Genomic DNA, 16019 nt, shown 5'->3' with positions numbered 1-16019 from the left:
GGATACTGACAAAACAGTGTTTGGAAAAAATTAATGAAAGAGAATGCTACTACACTGTTGGTGGGAGTGTAAACTTATTCAACCACTCTGGAAAGCAGTATGGAGATTCTTCAAAAGACTAAACACAGAACTTCCCTATGACCCAGCAAATCCACTTCTAAGCATTTACTCAATGACCACAAACAAGGCCACACTAAAGCTACCATCACAACTATGTTTATTGTAGCATTATTTACCACAGCTAAGATATTGAACCAAGCCAGATGCTCCTCAGTAGATGAATGGATCAAGAAAATTTGGTAGACAGATAGATAGAGATAGATAGATAGATAGATAGATAGATAGATAGATAGATAGATAGATAGATAGATAGATAGATAGATAGATAGATAGATAGATAGATAGATAGATAGATAGATAGATAGATATAATGGAATTCTATGCTTCTGTCAGAAAGAAAAACACCACCCCATTTTTAAGGAAATGGAAAGACTTGGGAAAAAATCATATTAAGTGAAGTAAACCAGACCCAAATAAACATAGGTCCCATGGTTCCTTTTATTTGGAATAATTAGTATATGCCTAGTATAATCTTAGCCGATGAGCAGAATAGCTCAATAGCTATGTAAATATGACATATAAGATGATGCTAGGGCTGGGAAGGTGGCTCAGTGGTAGAGCGCTTGCCTTGCATGCATGAGGCCCTGGGTTCGATTCCTCAGCACCACATAAGCAGGAAAAAAAAGCCAGAAGTGGCGCTGTGGCTCAAGTGGTAGAGCACTAGCCTTGAGCTGAAGAGCTGAGGGACAGCGCCCAGACCCAGAGTTCAGGCCCCATGACCAGAACCCCCCTCCCCCCCAAAAAAAGATGATGCTAAGTGACATGAACTCCACGACATGGTCATAAGAGGTTTTTCTTTCTCATTGTTCTCAAAGTACTATGTAATTTCTTTTTTGTTTTGTGTTTTTCCTCCTATTGTTTATCCCCTGTTGTCACTGTAATACATTTTGGTACCCTGGGTATTGAATATACATTCAATATGTATATTGAATGGGGGAAGGGGAACAACAAAATGGTGAGACAAAGGACAGGGGGAACCTACGTAACAGTGGTACTCACAAGACGATATGTTGGAAATGATCTATACAACTTGGGGGGGAGGGGAGTATTGGGAAGGGGTAGGGAAAGAGGGAGAAAAATTAGAGAGGGGGGTAACAAGTTAGACAAGACAGGGGAATCACTACCTTACTTAAGTAACTAATACCTCTGTACATCACCTTGACAATAAAATTAAAATTAAAAAAGGAAAAAAGAAATTAAATACCACAATATAAATGAAAGAGTATCAATAAATAAACTATCAATTCAAAAGGATAAGGGACAACGGAATAAAAGAATGATTATAGATATAATATTAAGAATATTAAAACGTTTTCTGAAAGAGGTGACATTGTTCAAGATGCATCATATTCATAAACTGCTTTGTTGAATTGCAATTTCTTCATATAACTACTTAAAGATAAATAAAATCCATTTCAAAAAATGTTGTAAATTTGATCATGCTAATGCATTACAAGTTAAATAAAATTTTAATTAAAATTAAAAGTTTAATTGTAATATAATTTATATAAAACATATTTGTACATTTATATTACCTAAGACCCAAATACTTTTATTTCAGATACTATAAATTGAAATGGAAAGGAATTAAGGATTACACAAAACCAGATCAGAAATTCCAGTCTCTTCACTGATTCCACTTATGTCTCTGACATTTAGAAAAGGTATTAATTAAGAGTTAGACCCTCCTGTCATGCAGAGCAAAGGATTCCAGGCAGAAATAGTTGACAATGGATATGGCAAGGAAAATGGCCACATTTCCTCTCAGGAAATCCAAATAATGTTTATGGCAAATGTTGAAAAGTTGATCAAAGAAGAACAACAAATCTAGGCAGTATTAGTATTTAATGGATGAATGTGCTATGAAAGAGAACATTATTCGTGCATGTATGTGTGCCAGTCCTGGGGTTTGAAGTTACGGCCTGAGCACTGTTCTTGAGCTCCTTTTGCTCAAAGCTAGCATTCTACTACCTGAGCCATGCTCCACTTCTGGGTTGTTGTTCTTTTTATTTTATTGGGGGGGGGGGGGTGTTGTTGTTGTTTTGTAATTTATTGGAGATAAGGACTTTCCTGGATTGACTAGCTTCAAACAGCAATCCTCAAACTCAGCCTCCTGAGCAACTAGGAACATTATTTTTTTTAAGGGGAGCTAATGATTTACTACCTTAGAGATAGAATGGATTGTGTTTCAATATGACGCATACCAAAGAGTATACGTATGGAGCATTTAAGGGCAAAGAGGAAATATTCAAGAAGATTCACATTACCTGGGAAAACTGCCTGTGGTGAAGGTAGATATTCCCTGCATTGTAGTAAGCCAGAGAGTACGTGGGGTCCAGAGACACTGCCGCCTGGTAGTCTTTCATAGCATTATGTTTATGACCCATTAATTCATGAACCACCCCACGATTTGTTAAGAACTCAGCTGTAGTTTTGATCTGGAATACAAGAGCATGAGCATCTAGGAATAGTATTCATTTCTGACTTCAGGTATGTCATGAAATCTATTTGTGGGAAACCAGTAATAGAGCACAGGTAAAACCCCATTAGAGAAAGTATTTTGAGAAAGGGCTTGGTGTGAAATTTTGTTGACATGATTGCAATCTAACTATTTTTACTCAGAACCTTTCCAAGGGACAGCCACATGGGGAAAGTTTATCTGCTTATCTAGGTTAAGTGGAGGAGAAACTAAATTGTTAATGAGCAGGCCTATCTGTCCTGTGCTATAGCAATTTTCTTTCTGTTATTTCCCTTTGCTTATCTCACACATTATGGTATCTACTCAAATCTGCAGAAATGAAACTTTAAAAATAGGGAAAAAGAAGTTTCTGCTATTGTATTTAAAACGAAAGATTTATAGTTGCCATTTCATTCCAGGAAGAATCAGGCTTTACATTGTCCTTTCTCTGGTTCTGTCAAACCTTGTTTTTCTATTTTTCTGTCATTATATGACAGAACTGTATTTGTGTGAGGGTGTGTGTGTGTGAGGGTGTGTGCGCGCGCACACGCACGCACGCGCATGTGTGTGCCAGTACTCAAGTTTGAACTCAGGGATAGTATTGTTGCTTGAACTGAGGGCCTGACCCTCTTGCTTGGATTTTTCAGTCAAGGTGGTGCTCTACCACGCGACTCACACCTCCACTTCCAGCTATTTGCTACTTAACAGGAGATAAGGATCTCACTGACTTTCTTGCCCAGGCTGACTTCAAAACACAATCCACAGATCTCAGATCTCCTGATTAGCCAGGATTACAGGCCACAAAATCTCAGCAACAAAACAATATGGGTGTTTCATTAAATTTATAAGCTGCATTTACTGAAAGGAATTGATGTTTATGAGGTACTGAGGTTTGAACTCAAGAATACCACAACTGCTAGACAGGAGCTCTACCACTAAGCTATACTTCTTTTTTGTTAATACATCTAGGTTATAAAATGGACAAGCCACTCCTTATTGTAGGACTCAGAGGAAAAACATAGGAAATTGTAGGATGTTTTCTATATATGAGTCAATTTCAAAGGTAACAGATAACTTCTTACTTGGACCTGTCCATGAGTGGTATTAACTTATTCTAATAATAACGTCATCTAAGTGGACTTTTACCTTCAGGGCAGCGTTAATATCCTGCATCGCAGCAAAATTGTTACCCATTTGAAGACAGACCACACCTCTTCCCTCGTAGGCTAGGTAACACCTTGGATCAACTTCTATGGCAATGGTAAAGTGGTTCCAGGCTTTCTGGAATTTTTCTTGGGCCTAAAATAAATTTCCAATTTCATGAAATAAGAAATATTTTATAACATGACAAACGGTTATGATTCTCACTCACTTAAAACCATTGGTAAGTGCATATTCACTTTGTGTAAAATCTGAGGTAAGAAAATAATTTGGACTGTGAGCATAGTCAGTTGATTAATTACCTCTGAGTATTTGTGATGAACTTTTAATAAATTAAAATAAATTTAATTGTAAAGTCATCTCCTATACAAATCTCAGACACAGTAAAATCACAGCACCATTTCCAACTCCGGAGCTTCACACAATGGCTAACGTATTTACATGGAGCTCCACACACACAGGCAAGAACTGTTTTTACTTACTTGGCACATAATCTCTTTTCATATAAAATATGCATAGTACACAAAGTAAAATTAATATATGCTGCATGAATAAGTGAATAAATTCATAGTCTAAAACTTATTTTTATAAATTGTATGAGCATCTGGAATTTTAGGACCACTATATATATTCTATGGACAATGCATATATCCACCAATGCATATATCTACCAAGCATATATCTATACCAAATTTAGTGCCAGTTACAGAGAGAGAGAGAGAAAAGGTTAAGAGCAGTATAACACCTTTAGAAGGATTTCTGAATGCCTCCTGGAGAATTTCAACTAGCAACTAAGCACCTCACCACAGGAAATCAGTGAGAAATTAATTCAGCATGGTCCTACCTCCATGCTTTCTTCTCATTGATTCAAAACCCAAACTTCCAGAATCTGAGAAGCTGACTCACTTTAACCAAGCTGAGCCCAGTGCCTCTCACCTAAAACTTAAAAAACTTAAAAACATTAAAAAAAAAAAACTTAAGGAGATCAGATCTTGTTTTCTGACTGGCAAATCTTGGTTCTCTCTCTGAGTAAGTTACTAGGAAATCCACCTTGTCATTACAAGTTTGTGTAATAAACCATGAAGCAGGCAAACTAAGGTTTGATTAGTGGAACACTAAACTGGAACCAGCTTAGAATAGGTTTCCATTTGTCATTTGTTCCTGACACCTCTGTGGTCCTCCCTGGTGTATCCTGAATGGAATCTATATGTAGTTATTGAACAAATTGTCACTCTCCCTCCCTTGGGCAGAAATTAAGATACTTCCCTTCCTTTCCTGTTATACTGGCATGCTTTTCAATCCATTTCTAGATTACATATTTAGTAAGCCCTTCATAAGATGCAAACTTGATGCTTATTTTTTTCTATTTCATTGTCTTTATACACAGACATATGCACATATATAATACATATATATATATATATATATATATTTCTCCCTCATTTCTTCCAACACTATCCATCCCTCCAAGTTCCTTGATTCCATTTTCACATATGTATATTGAATATTACTACTGTATATGCCCACCCTTCCTCTTCTCTGATAAATGCTGTTTCTATTTTTAATTTGACTGCAAATCTTCAATGCCAGCCTTTGTTTAATTCTCTAGCCTGTCTCAACCACTCTCCCCTTGTCCATAACCTTCTACTTCCTTGGGCCCTCTGCTCTTCCAGAAGTCAGATTCAGTGTCACATTGGATTGTATTCAATTTGATTTTCTTTCTAGGAGAGGGGCAGTAATGAAGTTGGAACACATGACTTCATTTTTGATGAGCAAGCACTCTACTACTTGAGCCACACTCCCAGTCCCTGACTCTCTGCTCTCCCTCCTCCCTCCCTCCCTTCCTCCCATTCCTTCCCTCTCTTCCTCCCATTCTCTCCCTCTCTCTCTCCCCCTCCCTCTATCTCCCTCCTTCCCACTACCTCCTTTTCTCACTCTCTCTCCCTCCCTCCCTTTCCCTTCCCCCCTTCTCTATCTCTTCCTTAAGATTTTTTGGTGGCTATTCTTTCTGTCTGGAACACCAACCACATCCTAGTCCTGTGACTAATTACTAGTCTTTCACACTTCAACATAAATGGTAATTTTTTGGTGTATTTTATATTTTATTTATATTCTTTTTTATTGTCAAGGTGATGTACAGAGGGGTTTCAGTTACATAAGTAATGTATATGTCTTGTAAACCTTGTTACTCCTTTCCTCAATTTTCAATTTTCTCCTACTTTCCTGTCCCTCCAACATCATTTGTCTCACCGTTCTGTTGTTCCCCTTCCCTTCCCTAATTCAAATAAACATATATACAATACCAGAGTACCACAATCACTGAAGCAAGCCAGACCCAAAACATAGGTCCCATGTTTCCCCTTCTTTACAATTAGTATATGTCTAGGATAATCTTAGCAGAGGAGCAGAATAGCTCAATAGCTATGTACATATAAACATATAAGATGATGCTAAACAAAATAAACTCCAAGACATGGACACAAGAGGTTTTTCTTTGTTGTTGTTTTCAATTGTACTATGTGATTTTTTGTTTCTTTTCTATGTTCTTCCTTCTATTGTATATCCTCTGTTGTACTAAAGCTACCAGCACAACTGGTAGCATTATTCACCATAGCTAAGATAGGGGACCAACCCAGATGCATATATATATATATATATATATATATATATACACATACATATATATATATACACATATATGTGTATATATATACATATATATATGAATTCTATGCTTCCATCAGAAAGAATGACATCACCCAATTTGTAAGACTTGGAAATGGTAATTTTTCACAAAGCTCTCTAATACTTACAACAAAGCTATGTCCTTTTACATGAAAAAGTTCTTTTTCTTTGTTGTTGTTAACACAACTATAATCAAATAATTATTCATATGATTGCTTCTTTCTCTGCACTAGGAATTAAACTCCTAAGGGAAATACAAATATGCTGTTCACTGTGGTCACCTTCCCCCGCCCCCCGCCGGCTGTGAGCAGTTCCTGCCCTGTGTTAAGTGCTCAAAATGCCTGGTGAATGTAGAGACATTCATGCCAGCAGCTGCCACTTGGTGCTAGCTGCTTTGGAGTCAATCTTGTCTCCTTAATAGACTTTGCAAATTTTAGCTGTCATCCAATAATATCTAATTTTGTATTTAACTCTCAGAAGGTAATCTTATTTCCCTGATTAATGAATTCTTGGCATAACTTCCTATAATTACCAATCCATCCTTTCTAGTATCAGAAGTCTTAGATCAGTCAGAGTTGTTATTTCAGTGGAAGAAAAGCAACGTTAATGGCAGATTATTAACAGAACTTTTTGTGGTTTGTAAGAATTGAAACCCACCTTTAAAATTCTGCAAATTAGAACAGATTAGAAGCCTTAAAATTATTCTGTTCTATCTCATGGAAAATATAGCACACTTAGTAGTATATTCCAAGAATCTTTTATTAATAAAAGAGATATAAAATCTCAATCCCAGAAGCCACTGGGAAACTTGCTTGGCACCAATAGGCAAAGCTCTTTTCCAGCTGAGAGGACAAATTCCTGTCAAGATTCTTGTTCTTGACTCCAGGCTCTATGTGACTGCCACAGGGAAGATGGCTGAATTCAGACATCCCTAGAAACGTGTCTGACTAACCTATTGTATAGCAAGAGTTCACTTGAAAATTCTCAGACATTGTTATTTGCTTGACATTTTTACTAACTCAAGATGACAAACCCATAGAACCAAGATATAATCCAGTTACATAAGTATTATGCCAGGTTTTTACATGTGAAATTCAGATCAATTTTAAAGTTCTTTTTCAGGGTAATGAGGTGGCCAGACATTAAGGAAATTCAGGAGTGATCCAAGACTCTAAACTAGTCCAGTTGGGCTCCTTATATATGATCAAACCCCTCTTTCCCACTGCTACTCTGAATAATAAAAGTAAGGGAAAGCTAAACATTCCTACTCAAAGAAATAACATTAGCTCTATCGCCAGTAAGAGATAAATATATTCTTTCTCCTGTCCAAACAATGCTTCCAGTGTTCAAAATGCTGTTTTGTAATATTACCTGCAAATTATAGGCCAGACTGATTCTGGCCTTTGTGTAGGCTGGATTAAGATGCAACGCTTTCATAAAATCCTTCTGAGCATATTTGGTGGCTTCCTCAGATCCATATTCCATGTAAGAATTTCCTCTCCCAACATAAGCATCCAGAAAACGGGAGTTAATTTTAAGAGCCCAGTTAAACAAATAGACAGCTTGTTCATACTCTTTTATTCTGGGGGAAAGATGAAGAAAATATTGATACCTTCTAGTGAATTGATGCTTTCTGATAACATACTGTGTTTTCCTGTATGTGAATTTCCTGTGCAGTCTGCACTGAAAGCAGACTTGGCTGCTATAGGAGAGCTAGAGAGCTGGTTATCTCAACAATGCTATCAGAAGACAAGCTTGCAGATCAGACCTGAGCCTGAATGTGCAAGTTACAGCTACTTTTTCCCAGCATATCTGAGACCCAAATAAGAGCATATGCAAAATACTTAGTTCAGAGACCTTCTCCCATCCTCTTCATTACTTCTCAAACAGGTTTCAAGATTTAAGACTATCCATCACTACTTTACTAATTCTTTTAAGTACATGGAACCCATGTACTAGAAGCTGTCATCTCCTAGCTATTACTCACAAGTATCTCTTACAACAGTGTTCCCGAAACTTGTGCCCTTCCTGCATGAAGCCACCTAACTCTGTTCCAGTACACTTACCTGCTGAATATTCCCTTCAAACTCAAGTTTTCACTTAGTATAATTTACTTTAAAAAACAAATTTCAATATGGTAAGTAGAAAAATAAGCCTATGCCATAAAAGAGAAGATGATGCTAAAAGTTTGTACAACTGGGGCTGGATACTATAATCACAGAACACTAAGCTTGGAGTTGGTACTATAACAGAGCTTGAAAGTCATTCAGAAATGAGCTCATAGCTGAGACTTTCCCAATGCTTGAGAAACAGTTCATTTAGAAATTGAAAGGAGACTCTGTTTTTAATTATGTGATGCAGAAAGGCAAGAGAAAATGATAACAAAACTAGTTTTGTAGATCTAAATTGGTTTTATTTATCATTCTAGAATCATTGGCTTCATTTCTCATTTGAGGATCCAGCATCAGCATACACTTAAAATGGTTCTGAATACTACATACCACATGAAAAGATTATATTGGTAACCAGAAAAAGATGGATACATGTATATATATATATATATATATATATATATATTGTATTTTATTGTATTTATAACTAGAAAACATGCCTAGCTCCAATGGCTCATGCTTGTAATTGTAGCTACTTGAGAAATAAAGATAAAAGAATCAAGACCCAAAAGTGATTTTCTAGAACAAAACTCAAAAACAGAACTGAGAGCCAGTGACTCATGCCTATAATCTTTGCTACTCAGAAAGCAGAGATTTAGGAATCATGGTTTGAAGCCAGAACAGAGAAGAAAAGTCCCTGAAACTCCTAAGGTGTGGCACAAGTGGTAGAATGATAACCTTGAGTAAAAAAGCCAAACCATACTTTGAGGCTCTAAATTCAAACTGGAGTAATGACATGAGGGGGGGGGGGTGGGAGGGAGAGGGAGAGAGAGGGGAAGGGAGGAAGGAAGGAAGGAAGGAAGCAAGGAAGCAAGGAAGCAAGGAAGGGAGGGAGGGAGGGAGGGAGGGAAGGAGGGAGGGAGGGAGAAAATCAACACTAGAAAATGAGGCACTAGAAATCTCAGCTTCTTGTGTCTCACAGGCAAAACAGCATTCCTGTTTATGAGCCAGCTCTATCTTCCTCAGTTCACTCTATGGGGCTGTTACTCAGAGATCACAGGGTCATTTCCCTCAAGTAGTTTACAATGAAATTGCACTTCTCTTGATAATTGGCACTTTTTAAGAAGCAAAAGTTCACTGAGTAATAGGGTCATGATGTTTTTCCATGTACCTCACGGTATTATATCAGCAAGTCTCTTCACAGTATAAGGTTCTTTATCAAAAATAAATACATCATCATCATTTGTGATAACATGCATTTGTACACACTCCACAAAGGATGTTCTTACAATGGAGACTTATATGTGATGAAATTTCCAGCACATATTGTTTTCATATTTTCCCAGTAAATGCTCCTATTGTATTGACATTCAAATTGTATCATTTACACTGCCCCTATTTCCCAAGGAGAAACTAAAATCCTTGTGAGTGCATGTTTTAATAGATGGTTTACAGAATGCAATCTTTCCTTTCATATAGCTTAGTTAGTTTCAAAAATTCATAGTGAATGAAGCACACTACATGAGTATAAGTTATAGATAGGTAGTGATCAAAATTATTTTTTCTATCTCTATCTAGTCAACTTTAATGAGCATCCAGGTTACTTAGACTTAGCAAATCTTAAAGCTGGAAATGGATCTTGAAAGCCACCTGAAAATATGTGAAAATTAATGAGTAGAAATCAAGTTCAGAACTGGCAATAGAGACTCCCCTAGTTTTCTAAATCAAGAGAAAAGGGGAAGACAATTTCATTTTCTGGAGATGTGTTGATCATAGTGTCCTATAGGTGAAAGTTTCTGTTATGTCACCATATGTCAATCCATCTAATGGGAAATGAAGCAGAATATTCACATTGCATCAAGGTACATATTGACTGAGATAGAAGGGCTCAGCATCACTAATCACAAATAGAACACTACATTGAAAATGTTTTCTAAAATAAAACGTGCTTATAAAAAAAAAACCTAGAGCACTGTCTTCACTTGCAGAAGATTCTCACTATACTATCTGCTAACAATGAATAATGCTGAGCTTGTCAGCTCGGCTATGAACACAAAACCTTCCGCACTTACCCCCATTAATCACATATGTGACCAGATGTGCCCTGCTGAGTTGCACAAATAAATCCCAAATACTTCCCCCCAACTAAAGAACGTGGCTTGAGAGTTACAGATTCAAACTATTTTATGAAAAAATATGAAGAATAGCCAGAGAAATATATTAAAGGGGAAAATGTTTGGGATATATAATCTCCTGTATTTTTTTTGTTTTATTCATGAGGGTGGTTTTCATAAGTACAGCCCAAAAAATAATTCAACTCTAATACTGCTGATGATGAAATTGGGCAGCAAGTAGGATATTCAGCCTAAGGAATGCTGTCTCCTAGCAACCAGAGGAGCAAGAACCGGACAGATACAAAGGATCCTTCAAAAGTTTGCAACCCCTCAAATTCAAAGATCAAAGCCCTAAAATTTAGAAATGTATTCCTTTTGTAAATTTTTCCAAAGGATAAAAAATGTACTTTCTTCAATATAAAACACCGTAAGCCCCCATCTCCTCACTAACCATGTTACTGCAGAGCTGGTTGTAACTCAACTCAAAACACAAAAACAGTTTTCTTGGAGAAAACAAAACAAAAACAAAAACTTGATCTCGACGAAACACTCCCTACTGTTAAGTTTCTTTAAACAGTTAAAACTCAGTAGACCTGGAATTGGAACTCAGAGTTATTAGGGCTTTACTGTTGATTTTAATTCTACTTTTATTCAAGAAAAACAGAGAGGTTAGTGGGGTGATGAAAGTAGGTTGTTCAGAATTGCAAAGTCCTATCCGTTCAAGGAAGCTCTGCTACATATACTCAGCAATTAGGTTTCATAAAAGAGATTGTGAACTGACACAAAGAGAAACTTACAACTCTAATAGTTACTAAACAGAGGAAAGAGGTTGAGAGAAGAAATCATATGGTCTGTTTTTAGTTTTAAAGAATACAATGACTTTAGGCATTTTTGGACTGCACACACATTCACTAAAATAAACACATCAGTCATGATTATCCCATTGCTTTTTAAGAATGACAATTACATAAAGATGTGGATATATAAAAGTTGCTGGAGGAAACTACAGAATGATTTGACTATGGTTTTGCTATCTTTATAAAATGAAAGGCCCAAGACTAGTTTAGGCCTTTTTACCCACAGATATGTTCAGAACTTCCAGTTACTCTATTATTTTATTGATAAATAAAAACTCTTAGTTCTTATAAGGAAATGTAGTTATACTGTGTATGTCCTAAAAGAGAAAATAGAGAATGTTAATTTCTTAAATAATTCAAGCTATGTCCTATTCTCTAAGTTGAATATTTACACAGCCTACCCTACATAATTTATGAATTATCCTAATTTCCTCCTTCAAATTAACTGCTACTGTTTCTCTCATGAAAAGTAATGCTATAAACTGTTGCTTAAACAAGTACATTTTATCCCATATTAAAATCTGAATGTGCTGACTCTCTACCCTTGTAAAGCCAAAATGACAAAAAATTAATTTTCTGATGTCAAATGTACACAGAACTGTGAACAGATCAGTAGCAAAGAATATGAGTGTATTTAAAATTAATCAACCTCTATATTTTGGCCTTATGTAACTATTGGGAAGCAATTGGGAATTACCAGATAGAGTAACTACATGTGGCTTCCACATCAAAGCACAAAATTCTCTTTTTTTGTGTGAAAATACTGTACAGAAGGCTTACAATTACATGGGCAAGATAATGAGTACATTTCTTATCAAGCATTGTAGCCTCCTCCTTTGTTTCCCCTTCCCATCAAAGCACCAAATTCTTTTGTCTCACCCCACCACCACCCCACCACACTTTATTTTTGTGCCAGTACTAGTGCTTGAACTCAGGGTCTAGGCACTGTCCTTGAGCTTTTTTGTTCAAGGTTGCTTCTCTACCACTTGAACTACAGCTTCACTTCTAGCTTTTTTGGTGGTTTATTGGAGATAAGAGTCTCAGGGACTTTCCTGCCTGAGCTGGCTTTGAACCACAATCCTTAGATCTCAGCCTCCTAAGTAGCTAGGGTTACAGGTGTAAACCACTGATACCCTGCCTCTAAATTTTATGCACATTTTCCTCACTTTCTTTCACGCCTTTGGCTTCTCTATGGGCTGTGATTTACATAGGTTTGGGGGCCTGCTTGCTCCTCTTTAATAACAATGGCACTCCATACCTGTGATGGCACATGGCAGCAGCTTGGCAAAGATTCACGTTATTCTGCTTCATCTGTGCAGCTTGTTTAAAATCCTGAAACAATGTTAATAGTTTAGATTAATGTTTTAGAATTATGTATATGCCTTCTTAAACTCCTCTCTTTCCACATGAAAATATCTAACACAAGCATTACAAGTATATTACATTAAATGTACATCATATATGTATGCATTAAACATATCCCCTATAGGGTCACATTTACTGAAAACTTATGGAAGTTTTCTGTTTAGGCTTGGCGTATATCCACAATCCTCCCATGCTCAGCCTACCATGTAACTTGGGATGAAAGACACTTATAACTATTCCCATCTATGGGTTGAGAAGAAGTCAAACTTTTCTTCCCAGGTTAGTCTTAACCCACAAACCTCTGCCATAGGTAACCCATAATGGTGTTTCTTCATTATATCAAAGAGCCTAAAGGAATTCAGATGTTGAGATTGCACCCCATCATAATCTAAACGGCTCAAATGATATATATAGAGTAAGAGAATACCAGCCAACTTTGCAGATGGAGAGAATAGGAAATGCTCTGTTGTATAGGTTATGCTGCTATCCTCAGAAACGAAGATGCAAAACTCACTGCTTAACTAGAAACTGCTTTTTAGTGTTGTCTTGTGTTTCTTAATTTTCCTTCTAAATTACTGTGAAAAAAGTTAAAGTTGTACCTGAGAATTCTATAATGAAATAAATTTCAAAGGCACCTCTTTCTTTTCAGTGTGCATCCCTGTTCTGACCCATTTAAAAGCCTATTCTCTTGAGCTGGAGACATGGCTCAGGGCATCTGCCTGGCAAGCCCAAGGCCCTGAGTTCAACACTCAGGGGGCAGGAGGGTGTGCAGGGGGGTAGGGTGGGGTGAAGGAAGCATATTCCAAGTAACTTATCCTAGGCAATATTCCCCTACCATGTTTGAAGCACATTCAATATGACAATAATTTCAATGGGGAAAAAGAAATTTTAGAATGCAAAAGAGCATTGCCAAGCAGAGTTCATAATATACAAATCATTTTATTTGCCAAACGATTGGCTTTTATGTGTAGTTCCGTGGGTAGACAATTGTCTTTTTCATACATTGCTATTCATCTGTTTATCTTTTGCAAAGATTCTAGTAGTCACTGTAAGTATCTCAATACAATTGTTGCTAAAGTTATCACTCATGAACATTGCCATTGCAATAAAAACCTGGTCACTAGTTTCAAGAAGAGAATGTATACAATCACACGAGTTTTCATACATCCACATTGAGCTCACCTCTAATGCAAAACTGTATTTCTCTAGTTCTGTGTAAATGAGCCCACGATTAATGAAAGTATTGAATACCAGTGTTTCTCCAGCGTCGAGAAGAAGCACAATTCCATAATCTATTAATGCCTAAAATTAAAATAATTACAACATAGATATGACTCGATTTTTAATAGCTCAAGATATTCCAGCTTGACTTAACTTATATTTTTTTCTAAGATAATTTTTTTTCTTAGACATCTGTTTCAGATTCCCATTATGTTTGTGGTCTTCACCTGACTTTGAGATAAGAAAGATACTGTCATTCTCTGTTAAGTATTCTCCCAAAATTTTTCTGTTCTCCTTTCCTAGTAACATCACCTTTGCCTGATTCTTTTTTTTAAGATTTTATAAATCTGTTTTTATTTGGTAAGTCTTTCTAATTCTTTTTTTAAATAAGTTTTTTATTTTGAAAATAGTGTACAGAGGGCTACAATCACATGAGCAAGGTAATGAGTACATTTCTTATCAAGCATTGTTGCCTCCTCCTTTGTATTTCTCCTACCATCCCTTCCCTCCCACCCCCACAACTTTACAATTTATACGGGGCGGGGGGGGGGGGGGAAGAGGGGGAAGTAGTTGTCTGATTCTTGTGATTTTCTACATGGTTTCATCTGCATATCTATATTTTCCTCACATAAAATCTTTTTTATACTATATCATCATTATATAGTAGCTTTTGAGCCCAGAATCTGATTTTCAATAATATGATTGAAATAAGAGTCTGAGAGTCATCAAAGTCCTTATCCTGCTTTAGTTCTCAGCAGTAAAAGCTATCAATAAGTATACCATCCGTCTGCACTTCCCTCCCACTGTATTTGTCAGTGCAGCAGCCCCTCAAGCTAACTTCCCTCCTTCCTTCCTTCCTGTTACTTTTCTGTATTCTCCTGTGTGTGTGTGTGTGTGTGTGTGTGTGTGTGTGCATGCGCGCGTGCGTGCACATGCCAGTAATGGGGCTTGAACTGAAAACCTGGGTGCAGTCCCTTTTTCACTCAGAGTGCTTTATAACTTGAGCTACACCTTCACTTCTGGCTTGTTATTGGTTGATTGGAGATGAGAGTCTCATGTACTTCCTGCCTGGACTGGCTTCAAACACATCTTCAGATCTCAGCCTCCTGAGTTGCTAGGATTATAGACATGAGCCACTGGCACCCAGCTTCTGTAATTCCTTTTAAATCTGCAAAGATTTTTAAATATCAAGTCCCTTCCCTCCATTGTCCAATCCATATTTCCAATCTTGGTCTCTTTGTAGAGGTTATATGTTTTTTGTAGAGGTCATCTGTCTTTTTATTTCTTCCACTTCAGTTCTCATACACATAATCTCATCACCACCAGTACTTGGTGTGTATTACTTCTGCACACAGCTAATCTTATACTCTTTATGTTGATTCCTATTTGTATACCTTGGAATGTCATACTTTTATAATCTTAGAGGTGAAGTGGTTGCTCACCTTTGAGCCTACCTTTGAGGATTTCTTTGTGGTGGTTCTGGAGCTTGAACTCAGGTCTTCACCTTTGCTAAGCAGGTGTTTTACCATCTGAGTCATGCCCTCAACCCCATGTTTCACTGCATATTTTAAAAATAGGGTCTTGCTTCCCACTCAAGCTTGACTTATGATCCACCTACTTAATTTAGGCTTTCTTTAGTCTCTAAAGGATGACAAACTAACACCACTGCCCCCAGTGTCCCTGCATAGAAATGGATTCTAGTGGAGTTTTCTGCCCAGAATGTCCTTGAATTGCAATCCTCCCATTCTCAGATTCACAATTACCTAAGATGAAAGGTGTGAGCCACTAGCATCTAACTTGTCTTTCTCTCTCTTCTCTTCTCTCTCTTTTTTTTTTTTTTTTTTTTTTGGTCAGTCATGGGGGCTGAACTCTGGGTCTGGGCAATGTCCCTCAGCTCTTCAGCTCAAGGCTAGCGCTCTACTACTTA

The 16019-nt window shown here is 37.0% G+C and overlaps 1 protein-coding gene across 1 annotated transcript in view; it reads right to left on the bottom strand.

The window, feature by feature from the left end:
• Ttc6 (tetratricopeptide repeat domain 6) overlaps positions 1 to 16019 on the bottom strand; it is a 166211-nt gene that overhangs the window by 9918 nt on the left and 140274 nt on the right. Inside the window, exons 29-33 of the mRNA XM_042677817.1 lie at positions 14054 to 14173; positions 12765 to 12838; positions 7796 to 8006; positions 3725 to 3877; positions 2388 to 2558 (exon numbers count right to left, since the gene is read on the bottom strand). Of these exons, the coding sequence (XP_042533751.1) occupies positions 2388 to 2558; positions 3725 to 3877; positions 7796 to 8006; positions 12765 to 12838; positions 14054 to 14173 (729 nt within the window). The remainder of the gene's footprint in view (positions 1 to 2387; positions 2559 to 3724; positions 3878 to 7795; positions 8007 to 12764; positions 12839 to 14053; positions 14174 to 16019) is intronic.

Source organism: Dipodomys spectabilis, unplaced genomic scaffold, assembly GCF_019054845.1.
Source record: "Dipodomys spectabilis isolate Male_0828 unplaced genomic scaffold, ASM1905484v1 ptg000042l, whole genome shotgun sequence".
Taxonomy (NCBI): domain Eukaryota; kingdom Metazoa; phylum Chordata; class Mammalia; order Rodentia; family Heteromyidae; genus Dipodomys; species Dipodomys spectabilis.
This window is presented reverse-complemented; position numbering and strand designations above follow the sequence as displayed.